This window comes from Hippoglossus hippoglossus, chromosome 6, assembly GCF_009819705.1.
Source record: "Hippoglossus hippoglossus isolate fHipHip1 chromosome 6, fHipHip1.pri, whole genome shotgun sequence".
NCBI classification, from domain to species: domain Eukaryota; kingdom Metazoa; phylum Chordata; class Actinopteri; order Pleuronectiformes; family Pleuronectidae; genus Hippoglossus; species Hippoglossus hippoglossus.
In genome coordinates, this window is record NC_047156.1 from 24,564,218 (window position 1) to 24,581,335 (window position 17,118).

The 17,118-nt window shown below is 41.6% G+C and overlaps 2 protein-coding genes and 1 long non-coding RNA gene across 6 annotated transcripts in view; 2 read left to right on the plus strand and 1 right to left on the minus strand.

Annotated features, from left to right (window-relative positions):
• The window catches only part of LOC117763013, a 23,313-nt gene continuing 6,195 nt past the window's right edge, over positions 1–17,118 (plus strand). The window contains exons 1-3 of the mRNA XM_034587837.1: positions 1–166; positions 10,431–10,580; positions 10,747–10,909. Coding sequence (XP_034443728.1) covers positions 10,441–10,580; positions 10,747–10,909 — 303 coding nt within the window. The 5' untranslated portion in view covers positions 1–166; positions 10,431–10,440. The remainder of the gene's footprint in view (positions 167–10,430; positions 10,581–10,746; positions 10,910–17,118) is intronic.
• LOC117763018 overlaps positions 9,947–17,118 on the minus strand; it is a 16,545-nt gene continuing 9,373 nt past the window's right edge. Inside the window, exons 2-3 of the long non-coding RNA XR_004614107.1 lie at positions 14,581–14,589; positions 9,947–10,119 (exon numbers count right to left, since the gene is read on the minus strand). This is a non-coding gene — a long non-coding RNA (uncharacterized LOC117763018). The remainder of the gene's footprint in view (positions 10,120–14,580; positions 14,590–17,118) is intronic.
• The window catches only part of LOC117763011, a 4,461-nt gene continuing 1,112 nt past the window's right edge, over positions 13,770–17,118 (plus strand). For 2 of the 4 annotated variants that reach the window (XM_034587833.1, XM_034587834.1), the window contains exons 1-3: positions 15,594–15,874; positions 15,980–16,220; positions 16,935–17,072. In XM_034587833.1, coding sequence (XP_034443724.1) covers positions 15,696–15,874; positions 15,980–16,220; positions 16,935–17,072 — 558 coding nt within the window. In that variant the 5' untranslated portion in view covers positions 15,594–15,695. Of the gene's footprint in view, positions 14,074–15,593; positions 15,875–15,979; positions 16,221–16,934; positions 17,073–17,118 lie in introns of those variants that run through there. The other 2 variants (XM_034587835.1, XM_034587836.1) reach the window with 2 other exon arrangements.

Genomic DNA, 17,118 nt, shown 5'->3' on the forward strand with positions numbered 1-17,118 from the left:
TATGCCTGTGTAACCTGATCCTGAGTGGGCTGTTCTTTATACTGTACTTTGACATATAAACCCCACCCTGAATCTTGTGCCCTCTTCCCCAGAGTCAAGGCGCATCAAAGAAGAAGCACCTCCACTGACTTTTTCTTTTCTATTTGTTCATTTTTGAATTCCTATTGTTGGGACCTGGTATTTGTGAACTACAATTCGGCCTAAATGTATAGTCAAAGCCTTGACCACATGCTTTTCTTTGTTCTGGAGACAAACCAGAGCCTCCAGAACTCAGTCTCCCAGGGTGCGGCAACGTCACACAGAGGTGTGAAAACCGACCGGGGACACAAGTTTCAACCACTATTGGTCACTCTGGGCCCCATGACCCATTAGATCACCAGGCCAATATAAGCCAAGTCCCCCCTCTATTCTCTCTCTTTTCGATCTTTCTTTCTACGCAACCCTCCGAGAGGAGAAGGGTGGCTGTCCAGCTCACTCTTTCAACTCAACTCAACTCTCCGAAAGGAGGTCACCTCTCTTTCTGCTCAACTTCAATGGAGGAGAGGTGCAGCTTGCAGCTCACCTCACCAAGGAATCCTCCTCCCAATCCAAGCTCTACCAACCTGGGCTGGCCTGACTGGACTGCAGCGACGCAAAAGCCTGCCTGAGAACTTCGAACAGCAACTGAGCTGCATCGCACAGCAGAACCACAAAGGCAGGAGCCACAAAACCAGCAAGACGACTTCACTGGACTTTGAACAGCACGGCAACTTTCTTTCCCTTTCCATGGACGGGTAACACAACTGGGCTTAATAATTATACTAGGCTAAGCAAAGACTGTTTATTCGATTCTGTGTGATGTTTATAAGTTTGAATCGTGTTACTGTGATATTTTGGTTATAAGTTATTTGAAAGTTAATGTTAGTGATGTTATGCTCTTCACAGTCTTTCTCTGCATGCATCTAGTAGCTTTCTCTAATTTGGCACCAACACACACACACGCATATCTCTTCACACACCTCTCTGACCCCCGCTACATGTCATAAACATACTGGGGGGGATGGTTTATTGCCCTCATAGGGGCCTGCCGCCATTTTTAAAGCACACTCACTCACACAGACACACACACACGCATACTTACATACACATGTTCATATAGTAAGTACGTCTTTAGTAATTTGTGTTTTTATACTTTATTATCTTCATAATAAATGTTTTTCTTTCACAAATGTTGTTTTAATGAATGTTGCATAAGTGTGAATTTTGCCAACTGCTACACTGTCAAGAACTTGTGATGGAAATCTGGAAATACAAGAGGCTGGAAACACCAAAGTTATCTACGTATATTTTAATAGGGGCTTTCTGCAGAAAGGATCAACACAGAGAGTCACAAGGATCTCAGAGTGAAGATGCAGGACACTCAAATGCAAGGATCTTATATAGGAGGACTAAGGCTATCTCTCAGAACCAGTTCAGACTGGTTCTGTAGGCGCAGGTTGAGAGAGGAATCTAATCACAGACAACTGATGTACATATGTTTCCTTTGGAGATAAGCAGACATACATTCAGTTCTTTGGAGAGTAAATAAGTGATAAAAAGGGTCTGACAGTTTTCAGGTCAACACAGTTCAGACCATAAAACAGTTCAGGTCATAAAGTATTTGGACAGGTTGTATATGTATGTAGATACAGGTCATAAAACTTACTTTTCAACTACAACATAGGTTTCAACCATACTTAGTTAATTTTTTCCAGTACATTTCCCTCCTTTTTGTCATTTATTGACAACATAAGACACAGGTATGCGTCGCAAAAGGGAGTAAGGACTGATAAGAGCCGACTAAACAGCCAGTACAACATTATCACATTCTTCATCACAGAGAGTTATTGAGGGCAATGGCCTTTTAACAGGTCCAATGGCCTCGTTTGCTGGATGTCCGAACAGAATCTTAAATGGGCTCAATCCATATTTTGGTCTAATTCTCATTCTCATCTGCATGAGAACAAGCGAGAAAGATTTAGTCCATGACAATCCAGTTTCCTCATAAAATTTTGCCAAATTGTTTTTTAGTGTGCCATTTTCTCTTTCCACCGCTCCACCACTGGATGGGTGGTAGGCACAATGTTGTCTCAAATCAATGCCCAAATATTTACTTAATTGTTTTAGTGACGTACTAACAAATGGAGTCCAAATCATGCATGCATGACAACATTTCTGAGAGTAGTTGGAAAACCCCTTTGTGAACCAGTGTTGTAAAATTGCAGCCAACATTGATCCTTTCGAAACATGATCCATCCCATGCGTTAACTTTACATAATAGGTGTTGTGCAATAATGCATTAAACGTGATACCATAAAATGGTGTGCCTTTCGGCATTCAATAAATTCGGTTATCAAAATAAAATATTAAATATTAATATTTAATTATTAATATTAAATAATAACTTTAATTGATTAAAGTTACCTCGGGGCACCACCCTTCAAAGGAAGGGAAAAGATAGCCAATTTATTGATTAAGTCTCATAAAAGTACTAACTACAAATTTGGAACTCTGATTAACAATTAAATTAATAACTATAACCAAAATTACCATATAGATAGTTAGCTAAGTTGAAAGATATGGGGTTCTTGACAGTGTAGAGGTTGGCAAAATTCACTTATGCAACATATATAAAAAAACATTTGTGAAAGAAAAACATTTATTATGAATATAATAAAGTATAAAAACACAAATTACTAACGGTGTACTCACTAAACAAAGATAGCTATGTGAGTATGCACGTGTGTGTCTATGTGCTTCCAAAATGGCGGCTGGCCACTTTGAAGATAACACCATTCCCCCCCCTATTGGAATCCTTACGACATGTAGCAGGGGTCCGAGCTAAGTAGGTGAAGAGTTATGCGTGTGTCTGTGTGTGTGTGCCAAATTAGAGAAAGTTGCTAGATGCATGCAAGGAAGGACTGAAGAGCATAACTAACATTAACTTTCTCAACAACTTGTAACCACAATATCACAACACCACAAATCAAACTTATAAACATCACACAGAATCGAATAAACAGTCTTGCTTAGCCTAGTATAATTATTAAGCCCAGTTGTGTTACCCGTCCGTGGAAAGGGGAAAAAGAGTTGCTGTGCAGTTCGCAGTTCTGTGAAGTCGTCTTGCTGGTTTGTGGCTCCTGCCTTAGTGATTCTGTTGAGCTGTGTTGCTATTTGAAGTTCTCCAGCAGGACATTGAGTCGCTGCTTGAAGGGTTGGTAGAGCTTGGAGTGCGAGGAGGTTTCCTTGGTGAGATGAGCTGGAAGCTGCACCTTTGTGCTCCTCTCGAAGTGTTGGATGGAAAGAGAAGATGTGAGCTGGAGAAGCCAGGCTTCTTCCCTCGGCGATGCAGGAAAAAAGGCTTGACAGCCTTCTCTCCGTGGAGGGAGTGTAGAAAGAGAAAGAAGAGGGGGAGACCTGGCCTTGTATTGGCCCGGTGACCTCACAGGTCATGGGGTCCAGAGTGACCAATGGGAGGTGAAACCTGTGTCCCTGGGGGGGTTTTCACACCTCTGTGACGTTGATGGCCCCTGGGAGACTGAGTCCTGGAGGGACATGCGGCTTCAGGCTTTTGATGGCACATGTAGGCCGAAGTGTGGTTTCACTAAAAACCATGTCCCAACATAGGGAAACAGATATTTTGGCAGACAAGGTTTATCATCAGAGCCCACCCACACCCCAGCTGTATACGTGCAGCCAACATCTCCTCCAAAGTGCACGCTCATCTGCTGTGGCTCTAAGTTGGAGTTCCTGCAGGTCAGCCGTGGGGGTGGTTGGGTCGACCTGAAAGAGAATGTGTGAAGCAGATAGTGGCTGGCGAGCAGTTGCTCTTGCTGTTGCATCCGCTCCGGCATTACCTTGTGATACTGGGTCATTATTAGAGTGTGAGCATCACATTTACATACTGCAACCTGTTTGGGGAGGAGGATAGCATCAAGCATCAGAGACACTAGAGCATGATGTGTAATAGCTTTGCCTGATGATGTAAGGAATTCTCTGTGTTTCCAAATCGTGCCAAAATCATGTACTACACCAAATGCATATCTACTGTCAGTGTAGATATTCACCCTTCTCCCTTCAGCCAATTTGCATGCTTCAATGCGAGCAGTGAGCTCTGCTGCTTGTGCAGACAGAGCAGCAGGGAGTGGCCATGCAATCAATGTATCATGTGCTGTTACCACAGAGAAACCAACTTGATTTTCTCCTGTGTCTGAATTGCGAGATGCTGATCCATCCACAAGCAGTTCAAAGTCTGGATTCTTCAAAGGTGTTTCCTGTAAGTCTGGTCTAGGGAAACAAACTTCGGTTATTGTTACTACACAGTTGTGTTGTTCACCATCTCCTTCTGTTGGAAGAAGAGTAGCTGCGTTTAGAACATTACATCTTTTCACAGTGATGTTATACATTTCCAACAGAATAGCATGTTATAGATAGTATCATAGACACAGCATTTGGGATCAGCAGGGTGAGTGGGGAGTATCCTACTAAATCCTTGTGTAGCCAGATGCGCGCTCCCTCCCTGCCGCTGCGGGGCGCTCTACCTGTTCTAATGGCGCACCAGTCATTGGGCGACGTCAGGCATCCCGTATTTAAGGAGGCGGCCGTGTTTGGCTCGCACTCCTTCCGTTTCCGCTCCTCTCCGGTGGGTCGTGGATAGCGCGGAAGAGCTACCTCTGTAGCCGCGGCGTGGTTGTGCAACAGCCAGCGCCTCCTCTAATTTTCCCCCCTCGTACGCAGCGTGACTGACTGCTGGCGTGGGATCGCTCCGCCGGGGGACCTTCGGGGTGCAGTTGCGGGTCTGCTTTGTAAGTAACGTTGTCTGCCGGCTCTTGCTTCTCTTAAACCCAAGCTGACTGTTTATGTCATGCAACAGCTGGACTCATCTACGGCTGGGGGAGACTCCCACCCTCCGGGTTGCTGTGACGGTGCCTTGGCTTGCAGGGTGGTGCGTATGGCCCCATTATTCACCCAATTCAGTTGTTGTCATATTAATTATTAAATTTGTTTATTTCGCCCTCCTAGAGGCCCTGCTCCTTCGTCGGCCGTCATTGGCCACCACGTCTCAGACGGACCTGCTGTTTTGGCTTTACCGGAAATTGCACTATCCTAACTCACACTTTTAATGAACTGTGGTAGCTGATAGGAGCACGGCTCCACACTTGGAGACTGCCCGGGCTCAGGACCAATTCTGTGTGTTCTTGGAGTATTGTCTCGTGCACTGTGGCTCTCCACGCTACACCTTCACGGCGCGTGGAGTGATCACCACAAAGGGACGCCTAGTTTTTTAGCAACCTTTTAAATACTGTTTATATTGGTTGGTATTTCGTTGTTTTGTTGTTCTGTTTTGTTTTGTTGTTTCCACGCGGACATGTTTTAATTATTCTTTTATTGTTGGTCAGGTGCTGTGGGCCTGAGGCGGCGACCCAATTCCTGGTGGCGGGGTTTTCTTCACAACCCGTTTTGTTGGTTTGCTGTGTCACGGGTGGCGAGTTTATTAATCCTTCCCCTTTTTCTTTGGTTGTCGCCGCGGTAAGTCCCAGCCCTGTCCCTGCGTTGCTCATGTCAAGCGTTGTATTGCGTGTTGATTGGTGTTCTGTTGTTTTCATTTTTGTTTGTTGATTTATGCATTTATTTGGTTATATTAAAGTTCTTTGTTTATTAGTTAAACACGTCTCTTGCCCCGTGATTTAAACGAACCTGTGCTGCTGCACTTACAATAGTTGAGTTATTTCCTGGAGGTGAAATTCCCCAGGTGGCGTTGTGGCAACCTATCACTATCCCCGCTTTCCCACCTCGCTACATTCGGATGCCATGACAGTCTTATCTGAAGCTGCTACAGCTCTAAGTAAGGAGGCCTGTATCAACAGGATCAGGTTTGGCTGAGAAAAATGCCACAGGTCTCTGTTTGCCCCCATGGTCTGGGAGTAACACTGATGTCATGTAGCCCCCCTTCTTGTCAACTGCCTGTGTGAAAGGTCGGTCAGGGTTTGGTAGTCCTAAAGTCAGGGTCAATTGTAAGGTCAGTTTCAAGTCAGTGAAAGCTTTCTCTGTGTCATCAGTCCATGTGACTTTACTATATGCTTGTAGGCCTTGCCCGTGTGCGATTGCGCTGAGGGGCTCCTCGAGGACAGCATAGTTAGGAATAAATGATCTGCAATAAGAGCACATTCCCAGGAATGACATCACTTGTTTCTTTGTAACAGGTTTAGGAATATTTAAATTACTGTTACTCTATTAGGGGGGAGGGATTTGCCCTCTGTTGTGATCACATGCCCTAAAAATTAGACTTGTACTTTTACAAACTGCAGATTTTCAGGCTTGCCTTATGTCCTTCTGCAGCTAGATGTTTTAATTTGAGCCACAGAATCCTTTTCACATTGTTCTTTAGATGGAGCACAAATCATTAAATCATCAACATATTGTAAAAGTGCTCTTCCTGGTGTTATCTCTAATGATCTTAAGCTTTCTTTTAGTGCCTGGTTGTAAATAGCACTGACATAGGCATGTGAATGTATAACTGTCTCTGTTAAACTCAAACGCAAACCAATATTGGCTGTCTTTATCAATTTGAACGCTGAAAAATGCATTTGCCAGATCAACAACAGAGAATCATTTACTATGCTTCAGAACTTGCTAAAAGATTGTTTAAGGATTTGGAACAGACAGAGCGCGTTGTTGTACTGCGGCGTTGACAACTTACAAATCTTGGATGAATCGCAAATCATCAGGTTGTGTTTTATCAAAAATATTCTTGACCGGAAAAATCGAAGTGCGCACTAGTGAATCCTTGCAAGGAACAATTACACCTGCCCTCAAAAGAGAGTTGAAAACTGGTGTAATACCATCGATGGCTTTCTGTTTCAGTGGATATTGTCAGATTATGGTGTGATAACCATAGGTTCCATGTTTTGAATTAAACCCATATCATGATTACCTCTGAGCCCTTGAAATGTTGTTTGTATAATGTAAATATACATATGCATATTGGGCATCTGTATGTGTGTCTGGTACCAGTTAAACAGTCCTGAATCTGTGAACAACTGATGTAAATCATTTTCTAAACACTTTCAAAAATGGATTATACTGAACCACAGGATCTGATATCTTTTCCCAAATGTCAGCATTGACACATTTATTTATTTATTATTTTTATCCACGGTCCCAAATCTTGCCATTCATCATTTTTGTGTTTTGACAGCAAGACATGTGAGTGTGAACCAGGAAAGTCAAAAAAGGAAAGCATCCTCTGAACATCTGTGAAGGAACTGAGAGGGTGACTTATTTTCTGGTTTGAGTAAAATTACAGAAACAGCACATCTATGTTCATTCCAGAACATGCAACTTAGTGTTAAATTCTCTTCACAACTTTCTCTAAACCATCTTTTTACAAAACATGCATCTCTCCCTTTGTGTTTGAGTGCAGTGCAGTGTAAATCTTCTGGATTCATATACGTGGTGTCTGTTCTTAGTGTGACTGAATGTGCCTTATCCACTAGATCAGTGTTGATTGATGTGACAACAGATGAACAGAGCTTCCATTCATACGCATATAACAGTGAAGCAGCATTACACTTAATGCATGTGTAAATCTGTGGTGGATCCAGATCAGCCGTTCGGATCACTATGACTCCTGATGGGGTGGAAACGATAGAAATGCCCAAAAGTCAAATTACATCACTTCCCATCAAATTAATTAGACAACATGAGGATAGCAAAAATGAACACTTGAATTTTTCTGTGATGCTATCATCTCATATTAAGGGAGTCATGTATTTTTCAACCACGGTGTTTCCTGAATCTAACACAGATCTAACAACTCATTCGCTCATTTTAGGATGTGTGTCAAACATATCACTCTTGATGACAGAATGTGTTGCTCCTAAAACTACAAGGAATATAATCTCTTTCCCTAGCACTGTGAGTGTGTGTGTTGGCATATTAGCATATACATCTCATTGATGTTTAACATATGTTCCTATCAGTAGTTTGTCTTGCTTTTCTAAAAAATCTTTTACTTCTTCGGCTATACTTCTATGAAAGTGTTTGTGTTCGTGTGGTGCATTCACCCTCTTGATGTGTGAAGTGTTCCTCACGGTCTCGCTCTCTGTTCAAAGTTGCTGGTTCCTCCCTCTCCTCCATCCCCGCCTCGGTTCAATCAGCCTTGTAAGCTTGTTGCTGTTTCTTCAGACAATTTCTTGCCCAATGTCCCTTCTCTCCACAGTGAAAACAAATGTCCCAATCATCATTCCATATGCCGTCTCCCCTTCTTACTTGAAATCCTCTTCTTTTGCATCCGCGATGTACCTCTGAACATTGTCAGTGAAGCTTTATGCAGATCAGTCTCTCTTTTCTTCTTCTTTTCTTCATGTTTAATTATTTTCTTCGCATCAACTGCATGTGCTTTTATTAAGCTCTTCCCGAGTCCCACTTGATGCTTGTACGTTTTAACAGGCTGGCAACATCAGGTCACTTCAACCATCGCGATTTGGGCTGGATCCTGTCCCAGTCCATATTGCCCGCTTGTCTGGTGCGAGGTGAAGAGAGGAGTTGCGGGTCTGGAACTTTATCAGGTGGAAAAGGTTGTTGTGGAGCCTGGGCTCCTGCCTGCGGAACATCACACCTCTGGTGGAGCTTGGTGTTGTTCTGGTTGTCGTCTTCTCGCGGGGAAGAGTCGAGGTCGGAGAACCTGCATTTTGAGACACTGAGACATTTGTGAGGTGTTATCTGTCCCTGCCAGTGTGTTTTCTGTCCCTTGGATGCAATTCTTCTAACCACATTCCTTATACTAAAACTCCCCCCAGCTGGAAACCCACATTCTTTCATCCACACTTGTATCAGAATTAGTGCTGTGTCACCATAGTTTCCTCCACATTGAAGTTCATATTAGGATTACTCAGATCAGTTCCATTATCCAATCTTTTACATTTATCTTTTATCTATTTAAGATTCTTTTTAAAAATTTTAAGTATTAGTTACCTTAAGTCTTCAATTAATCTCCAAAACGCTATCGTAAGGAGCAAATAGGAACTTAGTAATATAAACATCCTCAAAATAATGTAATACACCCTATATAATATAATCAATAGTAATTTCCTCTTATAATAACTTAGTTACTGGTAATTTCTCAATTCACTCTTTTTTTTTTTAATACACTTTCAAATATCCTGCCTGACCAACATGAATCATAGTGCCTTAAAGAAGTTCTCTACATAGCGCGCCTTTGGAGTCTTGTTTCAACAATGCAAATACAACTCAGTATTATGTCCTCTCTGTGGTTGTGTTATTTAACAAACTCTTTTTTTTTTTTAAGGTACCTCGTCAGTCTACCTTCCAGGTTTCTTCTAAACCTTGGTTAAAAATCTACGGGGCTTTCACCCGTCGGAGGATCCAATCCCCTTAAACCAACTTCTCCGTAACACTATGTTTGCTGGTATATTACACTTGAAATCTCAGATTCTCACCAGATAGATCGCAGCGCTGAGACGATCCGGGCTCGGGTCTCGGTCCCTGCATCTCACCTGTCTTAATGGGGAGGTTAAGGTTGGAAACTATTTTCCCAAGAAAGCCACTCAACCGTAGACACCGAGTCCAGATGCGTCCAGTCGTGCGATCCCACTTCTGACACCAAATTGTGATGGAAATCTGGAAATACAAGAGGCTGGAAACACCAAAGTTATCTACGTGTATTTTAATAGGGGCTTTCTGCAGAAAGGATCAACACAGAGAGTCACAAGGATCTCAGAGTGAAGATGCAGGACACTGAAATGCAAGGATCTTATATAGGAGGACTAAGGCTATCTCTCAGAACCAGTTCAGACTGGTTCTGTAGGTGCAGGTTGAGAGAGGAATCTAAACACAGACAACTGATGTACATATGTTTCCTTTGGAGATAAGCAGACATACATTCAGTTCTTTGGAGAGTAAATAAGTGATAAAAAGGGTCTGACAGTTTTCAGGTCAACACAGTTCAGACCATAAAACAGTTCAGGTCATAAAGTATTTGGACAGGTTGTATATGTATGTAGATACAGGTCATAAAACATACTTTTCAAATACAACATAGGTTTCAACCATACTTAGTTAATTTTTCCAGTACAAACTCTATATCCTTCAACATTGCTAACTATCTCTATGGTAATTTTGTTTATAGTTATTCATTTAATTGTTAATCAGAGTTCCAAATTTGTAGTTAGTACTTTTATGAGACTTAATCAAGAATTTGGCTATCTTTTCCCTTCCTTTGAAGGGTGGTGCACCGAGGTAACTTTAATCAATTATTATTTAATATTAATATTTTTAATATTAATATTCAATATTTTATTTTGATAACCAAATTTATTGAATGCCGAAAAATTACACCATTTAATGGTATCACATTTAATGCATTATTGCACAACACTATTCTCCCTCAACAACTTCACAATGTCTGATAGAGACGTTATATTTGAGGCAATTTCCCTCCTCTGCAATGCCAGTGTCACATCTCTTCAAGTTTCAAAACTTGTGGCTGGATCAAGCTCAAATTTCGCCATCAATGGCTTCATATCTGCTCTCATGGGAAGGTACTGTAAAAAGCTCTCATTCTATTTTTATTTTGTTCATTTTATTTCCTTTTCTCTTTTCCCCTCGCTGAGTTGAGAAGAAGTCTGTTGTAAAAGTCTGCATCTTCTCTTGCCCTGTCAAATCTGTTCCATGTTATTTTTTCTTTGTTTCTCTGTCTCCACACAGGTCTCCTCTCCGATCAGCGTTGAGAGAGATGGTTATTGATGAGGAAGAATTCTTCGATCCTAAGTTTGACTTTGATTTCACTGATTTGAAAGACACAGAGAAGTATTACAGAGGAGGGGAGGTGTATGAGCGCCCCTGTGGCTGGAAACGTTACGCTCTTAAGATGAATTTAACCACACTCTATATGCAGTCTTCATTCATACTGGACTTTTACAGATCTTTTCTCAGTGTCATCCAGACTGACTGGACAGAGAAGAAACTACTGAACCGTCCTTTTCCTCTTTTGACCAACAGAATAAATACGGGGGGGGGTAAAGATGTGCCCTTTTTAAAAGTGTTTCACAGTTTCAGAACATTTAGCCAATAGGCTGCCTTATATGATTAATTTGTCCTTTGGATAAATACCCGGATGGAAACGCCTGGCTGGGAGAGCGAGGCTTCTGCACCACCACAGACTCAAAGGCAGGAGAGTGGCCCGTGTCCTACCATGGGACATCAAAGATCGGCGCTCAAGGCATCATCATATCACAATTCAGGGTTTGTTTTATTTTTGTTAATGTTGTTGCTTTTATAACTTAGTGGGATAAGTCAAAACTAGTGAGACCACCAGGGTTTAATGAATAGGGTGGCATGACAAAATTAACATAACGGTGTAAACTTTGTAGTGAATGGAAAAAGGAAACAGGGTTGTAATCTAAGTACAGACTTTGTGTGTACTTGAGAAGATTGAGTTTTTGTGGTGTTGGATTTAGTAGGACGTGTAGAGTGTGGGGGGTGGTGCTTATTGTTACATTATGATGATGAGGACGATATTGACAAGTCACAAAATCTGCAGGACCTCATACAGTGGCTTCATGAAGTGTTCAGACTCTGACTGTTCTCGTCCTAGACCAGACGCTCGGTCCATGATATCTGAATGGGTCTGTGCTATGACCTTGGTTGCTCGGACAACTGATCAGGACAATGTGTCTTGTCTCTTCACTTATTTATGAATACATTTTCTGAAACAAATTTTTCATTGAACTTTCCCATGTTCACTCCAGACTTAAGAGATGTATTTTATTTGTGCCCAGTCAGCTGAATTTTTCAACATTACCTCACAGATCCTCATCACCCTCTGTTCTCTCTACAGATTCTCCTGTTGGATCTTCCAGCTCCAACTCTGCAGCCTCAAGAGAAACTGCTCATCGACCTAAACAACACCCCCGACTTGATCCGGACCAATGGCAAGACCTGCACCACAACTCAGGTAACGCCACACGCCTGCTTATATCCACAGACAATATGTTGCAACACTTTCACAGCAATAATGTGTGAAGTTATGCTAAATGTCCAAAAGTATGTGGACAGGCCTTCCTAAGCCTACAGAGAATTATCACTTGAGTGTGTCGCTATTCAGCTTCACAGAGCTTCATAATGTGCTTTCAGACATGCACTGAACACCAGATATTCTCCTGAAATTATCTGGAGGGGCTGTATGTGAGAACGCAAATGTCCGAGTCAAATATTTCAGGCATTCTCCAGAGTTTCTCCTGCCAGCCCCCTGGTAAAATACTCCAGAGAATGTCATTGTGAGAACACAACCAGATATCTTCCGGAGGATTCATTGCGAGCGAGTGGCAGTGTTGATGATATTTCTTACACGTGATAAAAAGAATACTAATACCTCTGGATGAAGAAGAGGAGCCGTACATGTAGGAGAAGATGCCAACTTGCAAAGACAATGAGATCCAAGAACTCTGGTCATGAGGGCAGATGCCGCTGTTTATGTGCTGTAAACCAAAACACGTGCTTTCTACCCAGACGCACCTAAATATTCAGAATGTTTTCCTGTTGTGAACGCGTCCGACCCGCACAATCTCCTGCTGCGTTCTTCACATGTGAAAAGCAAAGTGCAAAATCTGGACAACTGGGCCCAGGCATTATCCAGAGTTCACGTCTGAAAACGGCCATGTAATTTTCAGTTCGTTGTTTCGTCCAAGCCACAACCTTAACTGTTATGGTTCAGTCTCACCGCTCTCTGTGTCGTTTTCGGCTGCAGCACTCATCCGTTTCCTCAGAAAAAAGCCACTGTCATCTCTTTGCTCACAGTGGAGCATTTAGCAGCTGAAGAGTCAAATATTTCCTTCAGGAGAAGGTAGAGACCAACTATATGTCAATGTTGTGTCACAGCTATTTCCACAACCCCAAGCAAAATCATGTTTAAACATGATTTTGCTTGGGGTTTTTTATGGATTTTGCTTGATTTTGTACATGTTGGTGATTGTTTAGAGAAGATGTTTTAAATGAATTTTAAGACCATTTTTAAAACTGGTGATAATCCTTCAAGTTATTTCAATCCATTAGTGAATGAATTGATAGAGGCTGATGTTGCTTCAAATTTGTTACATAACAACAAATGTGTTTTTATTAGTGTGGCAAGTGATGTGATCTCTGACTGCCAGACCACAGTGCTTATGTTTTTAGAGTAAATAAGGGATGAACACTTCACATTGTATAGCTCCCCCGTGCACAAAACCTGCTCTTTAAAGAATTTGTTTTATTTAGAGGAGATGAAGTAAAAATTCATGATTAAAAAGTTAATTTTAAGATGTGTTTTCAAAAAGCATGCTATTGCCAGCCAACAGTTGGTGATATGTAACAATTAAATCTAGCTTTTTTTGGACAATTTTCAATTTTGTCTAATGCATGAATGTAAAATTCCTGACGGATCTAATATGACATTATTGATAATACTGAGCTTTTTAATTTACTACATGTATTTACTACATGATAAATATGCACTTGTAGCCCAACAGTGAAAAGTTTTAGCCCCATTTTATTTAATGCTTAAAGCAGATGACTAATCCACTGTCCTCATAATGTGTATGGACACATGTGTCTGTCCCCATTTCTCTGCAAGATTTCATCACACTCTTCCTGTAACTGTGTGAAGAAAAACTGTTTCTAAACTTTTCATCTTTGCCACACCCAAATCCTGACCTGTGTTTATCACAAAGTGTTTGCATATAAATATGAGCTCTAGGTCCTCGTTCAGATCACTGGGTTTCCTTATTCCACGCAGCCAGAGGACAGGAGCTCAGAACCCTCAGTTTCCTTCCAGAAAAGACACTTCATTACTTCTGAAGGACAAGAGCTCACTGTAAACATGGTTGATAGAAGCATTGCACTGGAGGCTCTGGGAGCACTCTGCACTGGCAACTTGACGTCTGTCCAGAAACAAACATCACCAGCTGCTTTGTCCAGAGAGAACCTTCAAGTGGGACCACGGCAGAATCTGTCCATCAAGCTTCTCATCCCTACTGTCATTGATGGAGATGAACACTCGTAATTAGTGGAGCTTTTCTTACCCTAAATCATGAGATCAGATTTTATTCTGTTTTATTTAGAGGATATGAATAAAAAATTCATGATTAAAAAGTAAATTTTAAGATGTGTTTTCAAAAAGCATAACAAATAATGTGTTGTTTCGTTAAAGCAGCTGATCGACCTGAGCTCTCCGCTCATCAGGTGGAGTCCAGAAGACAAGAAGGAGAACAACGCTCTGCTCATCAACCTCTCCTTCTGATCCACATCCTCCTGAACACGTGGACCTGCTGGCCTCTGCAGTAAACTGGACTCAACAGGTTTCTGTCTCCAGAAACTCTGATGATGATCCAGTTAAGACAACGACAGAGTTTTGAATCAGTGAAATCTTTACTGAATTCTGAGTACTATGTTTTAAATTATGAAAATATTCAGAGGATGCTGAAGTTTTTCTGCACCTGACTGTACTTTTCATCGTCTTTGTCTCGCTGCTCTTATTAATGTTTGAATAAATGTTGTTCTTGTCACTACTGTATACTGATGTTCCTGTCTCTGTGCTGTCCACCAACATTGAAACCTGATAATTGACAGTTTCTGAGCTCTCTCATAATGCAACTGAAACCGGCCGTTTAAAACGACTACAATTGTTTTCTTAAATTAGAAAGTAGAAATACGAGTATAACATAGTTGCTTGTAGAAAAACAGTCGCTTGCACTTCAGAACTAGAATGGCACTCAGTAGGGCACAGTCGTCCACCAAGGCCCAACAGTTCCCTTAAATCCAATCAAGCAGCACCAAACTTCCCTTTTTATTTAGTTTTGAGATATAAGAACACTTGGGAAGACAAATACATTTGTGGTCTTTTTATCATCTGCAGAACACTGCGTTGGTTAATGTTGGCGTGTGGGCTTGTATCTTAAAAAAGAATAAAGCCAAAGATTCTTCCTTGGAGAACTCCACTGTCAGTAAGTGTCTGTGCTTCCAGACAAGTATGAAGCAAGAGAGAAAATACCAGAACCTTTAACTATTACTACCTCTCATTAAAAACAAAGTGACCTCTTATTGTATATTTCTATTCCAATAACTATCAACATGCTATTGCCAGCCAACAGTTTGTGATATAGTTTGTCATTTCAAAATGTAGCAAATTAAATCTAGCTTTTTTTGGACAATTTTCAATTTTGTGCATGAATACTAAATTCCGGATCTGATATGACATTATTGATAATACTTAGCTTTTTATTTACTACATGTATTGACTACATGATAAATATGCACATGTAGCCCAACATGAAAAGTTTTAGCCCCATTTTATTTAATGCTTAAAGCAGATGACTAATCCACTGTCCTCATAATGTGTATGAACACGTTTGTGTCTGTCCCCATTTCTCTGGAAGATTTCATCACACTGTTCCTGTAACTGTGTGAAGAATAACGGTTTCTAAACTTTTCATCTTTGCCACACCCAAATCCGGACCTGTGTTTATCACAAAGTGTTTGCATATAAATATGAGCTCCAGGTCCTCGTTCAGATCACTGGGTTTCCTTATTCCACGCAGCCAGAGGACAGGAGTTCAGAACCCTCAGTTTCCTTCCAGAAAAGACGCTTCATTACTTCTGTAGGACAAGAGCTCACTGTAAACATGGTTGATAGAAGCATTGCACTGGAGGCTCTGGGAGCACTCTGCACTGGCAACGTGACGTCTGTCCAGAAACAAGCATCACCAGCTGGTTTGTCCAGAACGAACCTTCATGTGGGACCACGGCAGAATCTGTCCATCAAGCTTCTCATCCCTACTGTCATTGATGGAGATGAACACTCGTAATTAGTGGAGCTTTTCTTACCCTAAATCATGAGATCAGATTTTATTCTGTGAAGTTAGTGAATGCATTTTTCTAATGTACAGCTCTTTCCTTCCCACTACAGCCAAGTGTCAAGATCCAGCTTCTACCACATCAAGTCCATCCTGGAAAGCAGAGGTGGAGCTTCCTCTCCCGCACTGGACGAGAAGGTTGTTGATATCAAGAAGAATCTCATTTTGGATGAGGAAGAATTCTTTGCCCCACAGTATAACTATGATTTCACCAAGCTGACTGAGACCGAGACCTATTGGAGAGGTGGAGAGAAGTACGAGCGTCCATGCGGTTGGTACCGATTTGGACTCAAGGTGGGTATGTCTTTGTTAAAGTTGACTTGTAATTTCAGAACGTCCTTCCAGTTTTTTTGTGAAACTGCTCTACATAAAATACCATTTAAACGTCCCTGCTGCTAAAGAGCAACAATACATAGAAATAATCAATAATATAACAAATCTATTGGAGAGAAGAATTCTTTATAACTCTTCAGCTGCTAAAAGCCTCCGCTATGTTCACCTGCTAATCTCTGGATGTCTGCTGCAGAGCGAGGGGTGCTCAGTGGATTCATTTGATTCAATTTTATTTGTATGGCGGTAAATCACAACATACAGAACATTATCTCCAGGCACTTTACATTGTAAGGTTGGGACCTTAAAAATTATAGAGAAACCCAACATTTCCTTTGGCAACTGTAGAGAGAAAAAACTCCCTCATTAACTGAAAGAGAAACCTCAAGCAGAACCAGTCTCTTGGGGGGTTGGGGTGAGAGGAGAAAAATGGGGAAGAGAAAAGTGATGGGTGGAAACCAAAACTACCAAACTGTCTCCTTTAAGGAAAGTGATTGAATTTGTTCTTCTGTGGCCCAATGTCCCAATCCTCCAACAAGTTTGGTGCAAATCTGTCCTTCACTTTTTATGTAATCCTGCTCACAAAAACACAAAGCAAACAGAGAGACACAGAGGCAACAAATGTCTCTGCTTCATCAGAAACCATCCAAAGCATGTGATGTCAACACTTTATCACAGGTGCTGGACAAGTATTGTGGAAATACCTGGCTGGGAACCACGTACCGTGGCACCCAGTCAAGCCCAGGGGAGTGGCCTGTGTCTTACCACGGGACATCAAAGAAAGGTGCCGGTGGCATCATCGGAGATCACTACGAGGTTTGATTACATATCCATTGTTATCAGTGCGAATGCTGTAGAATCA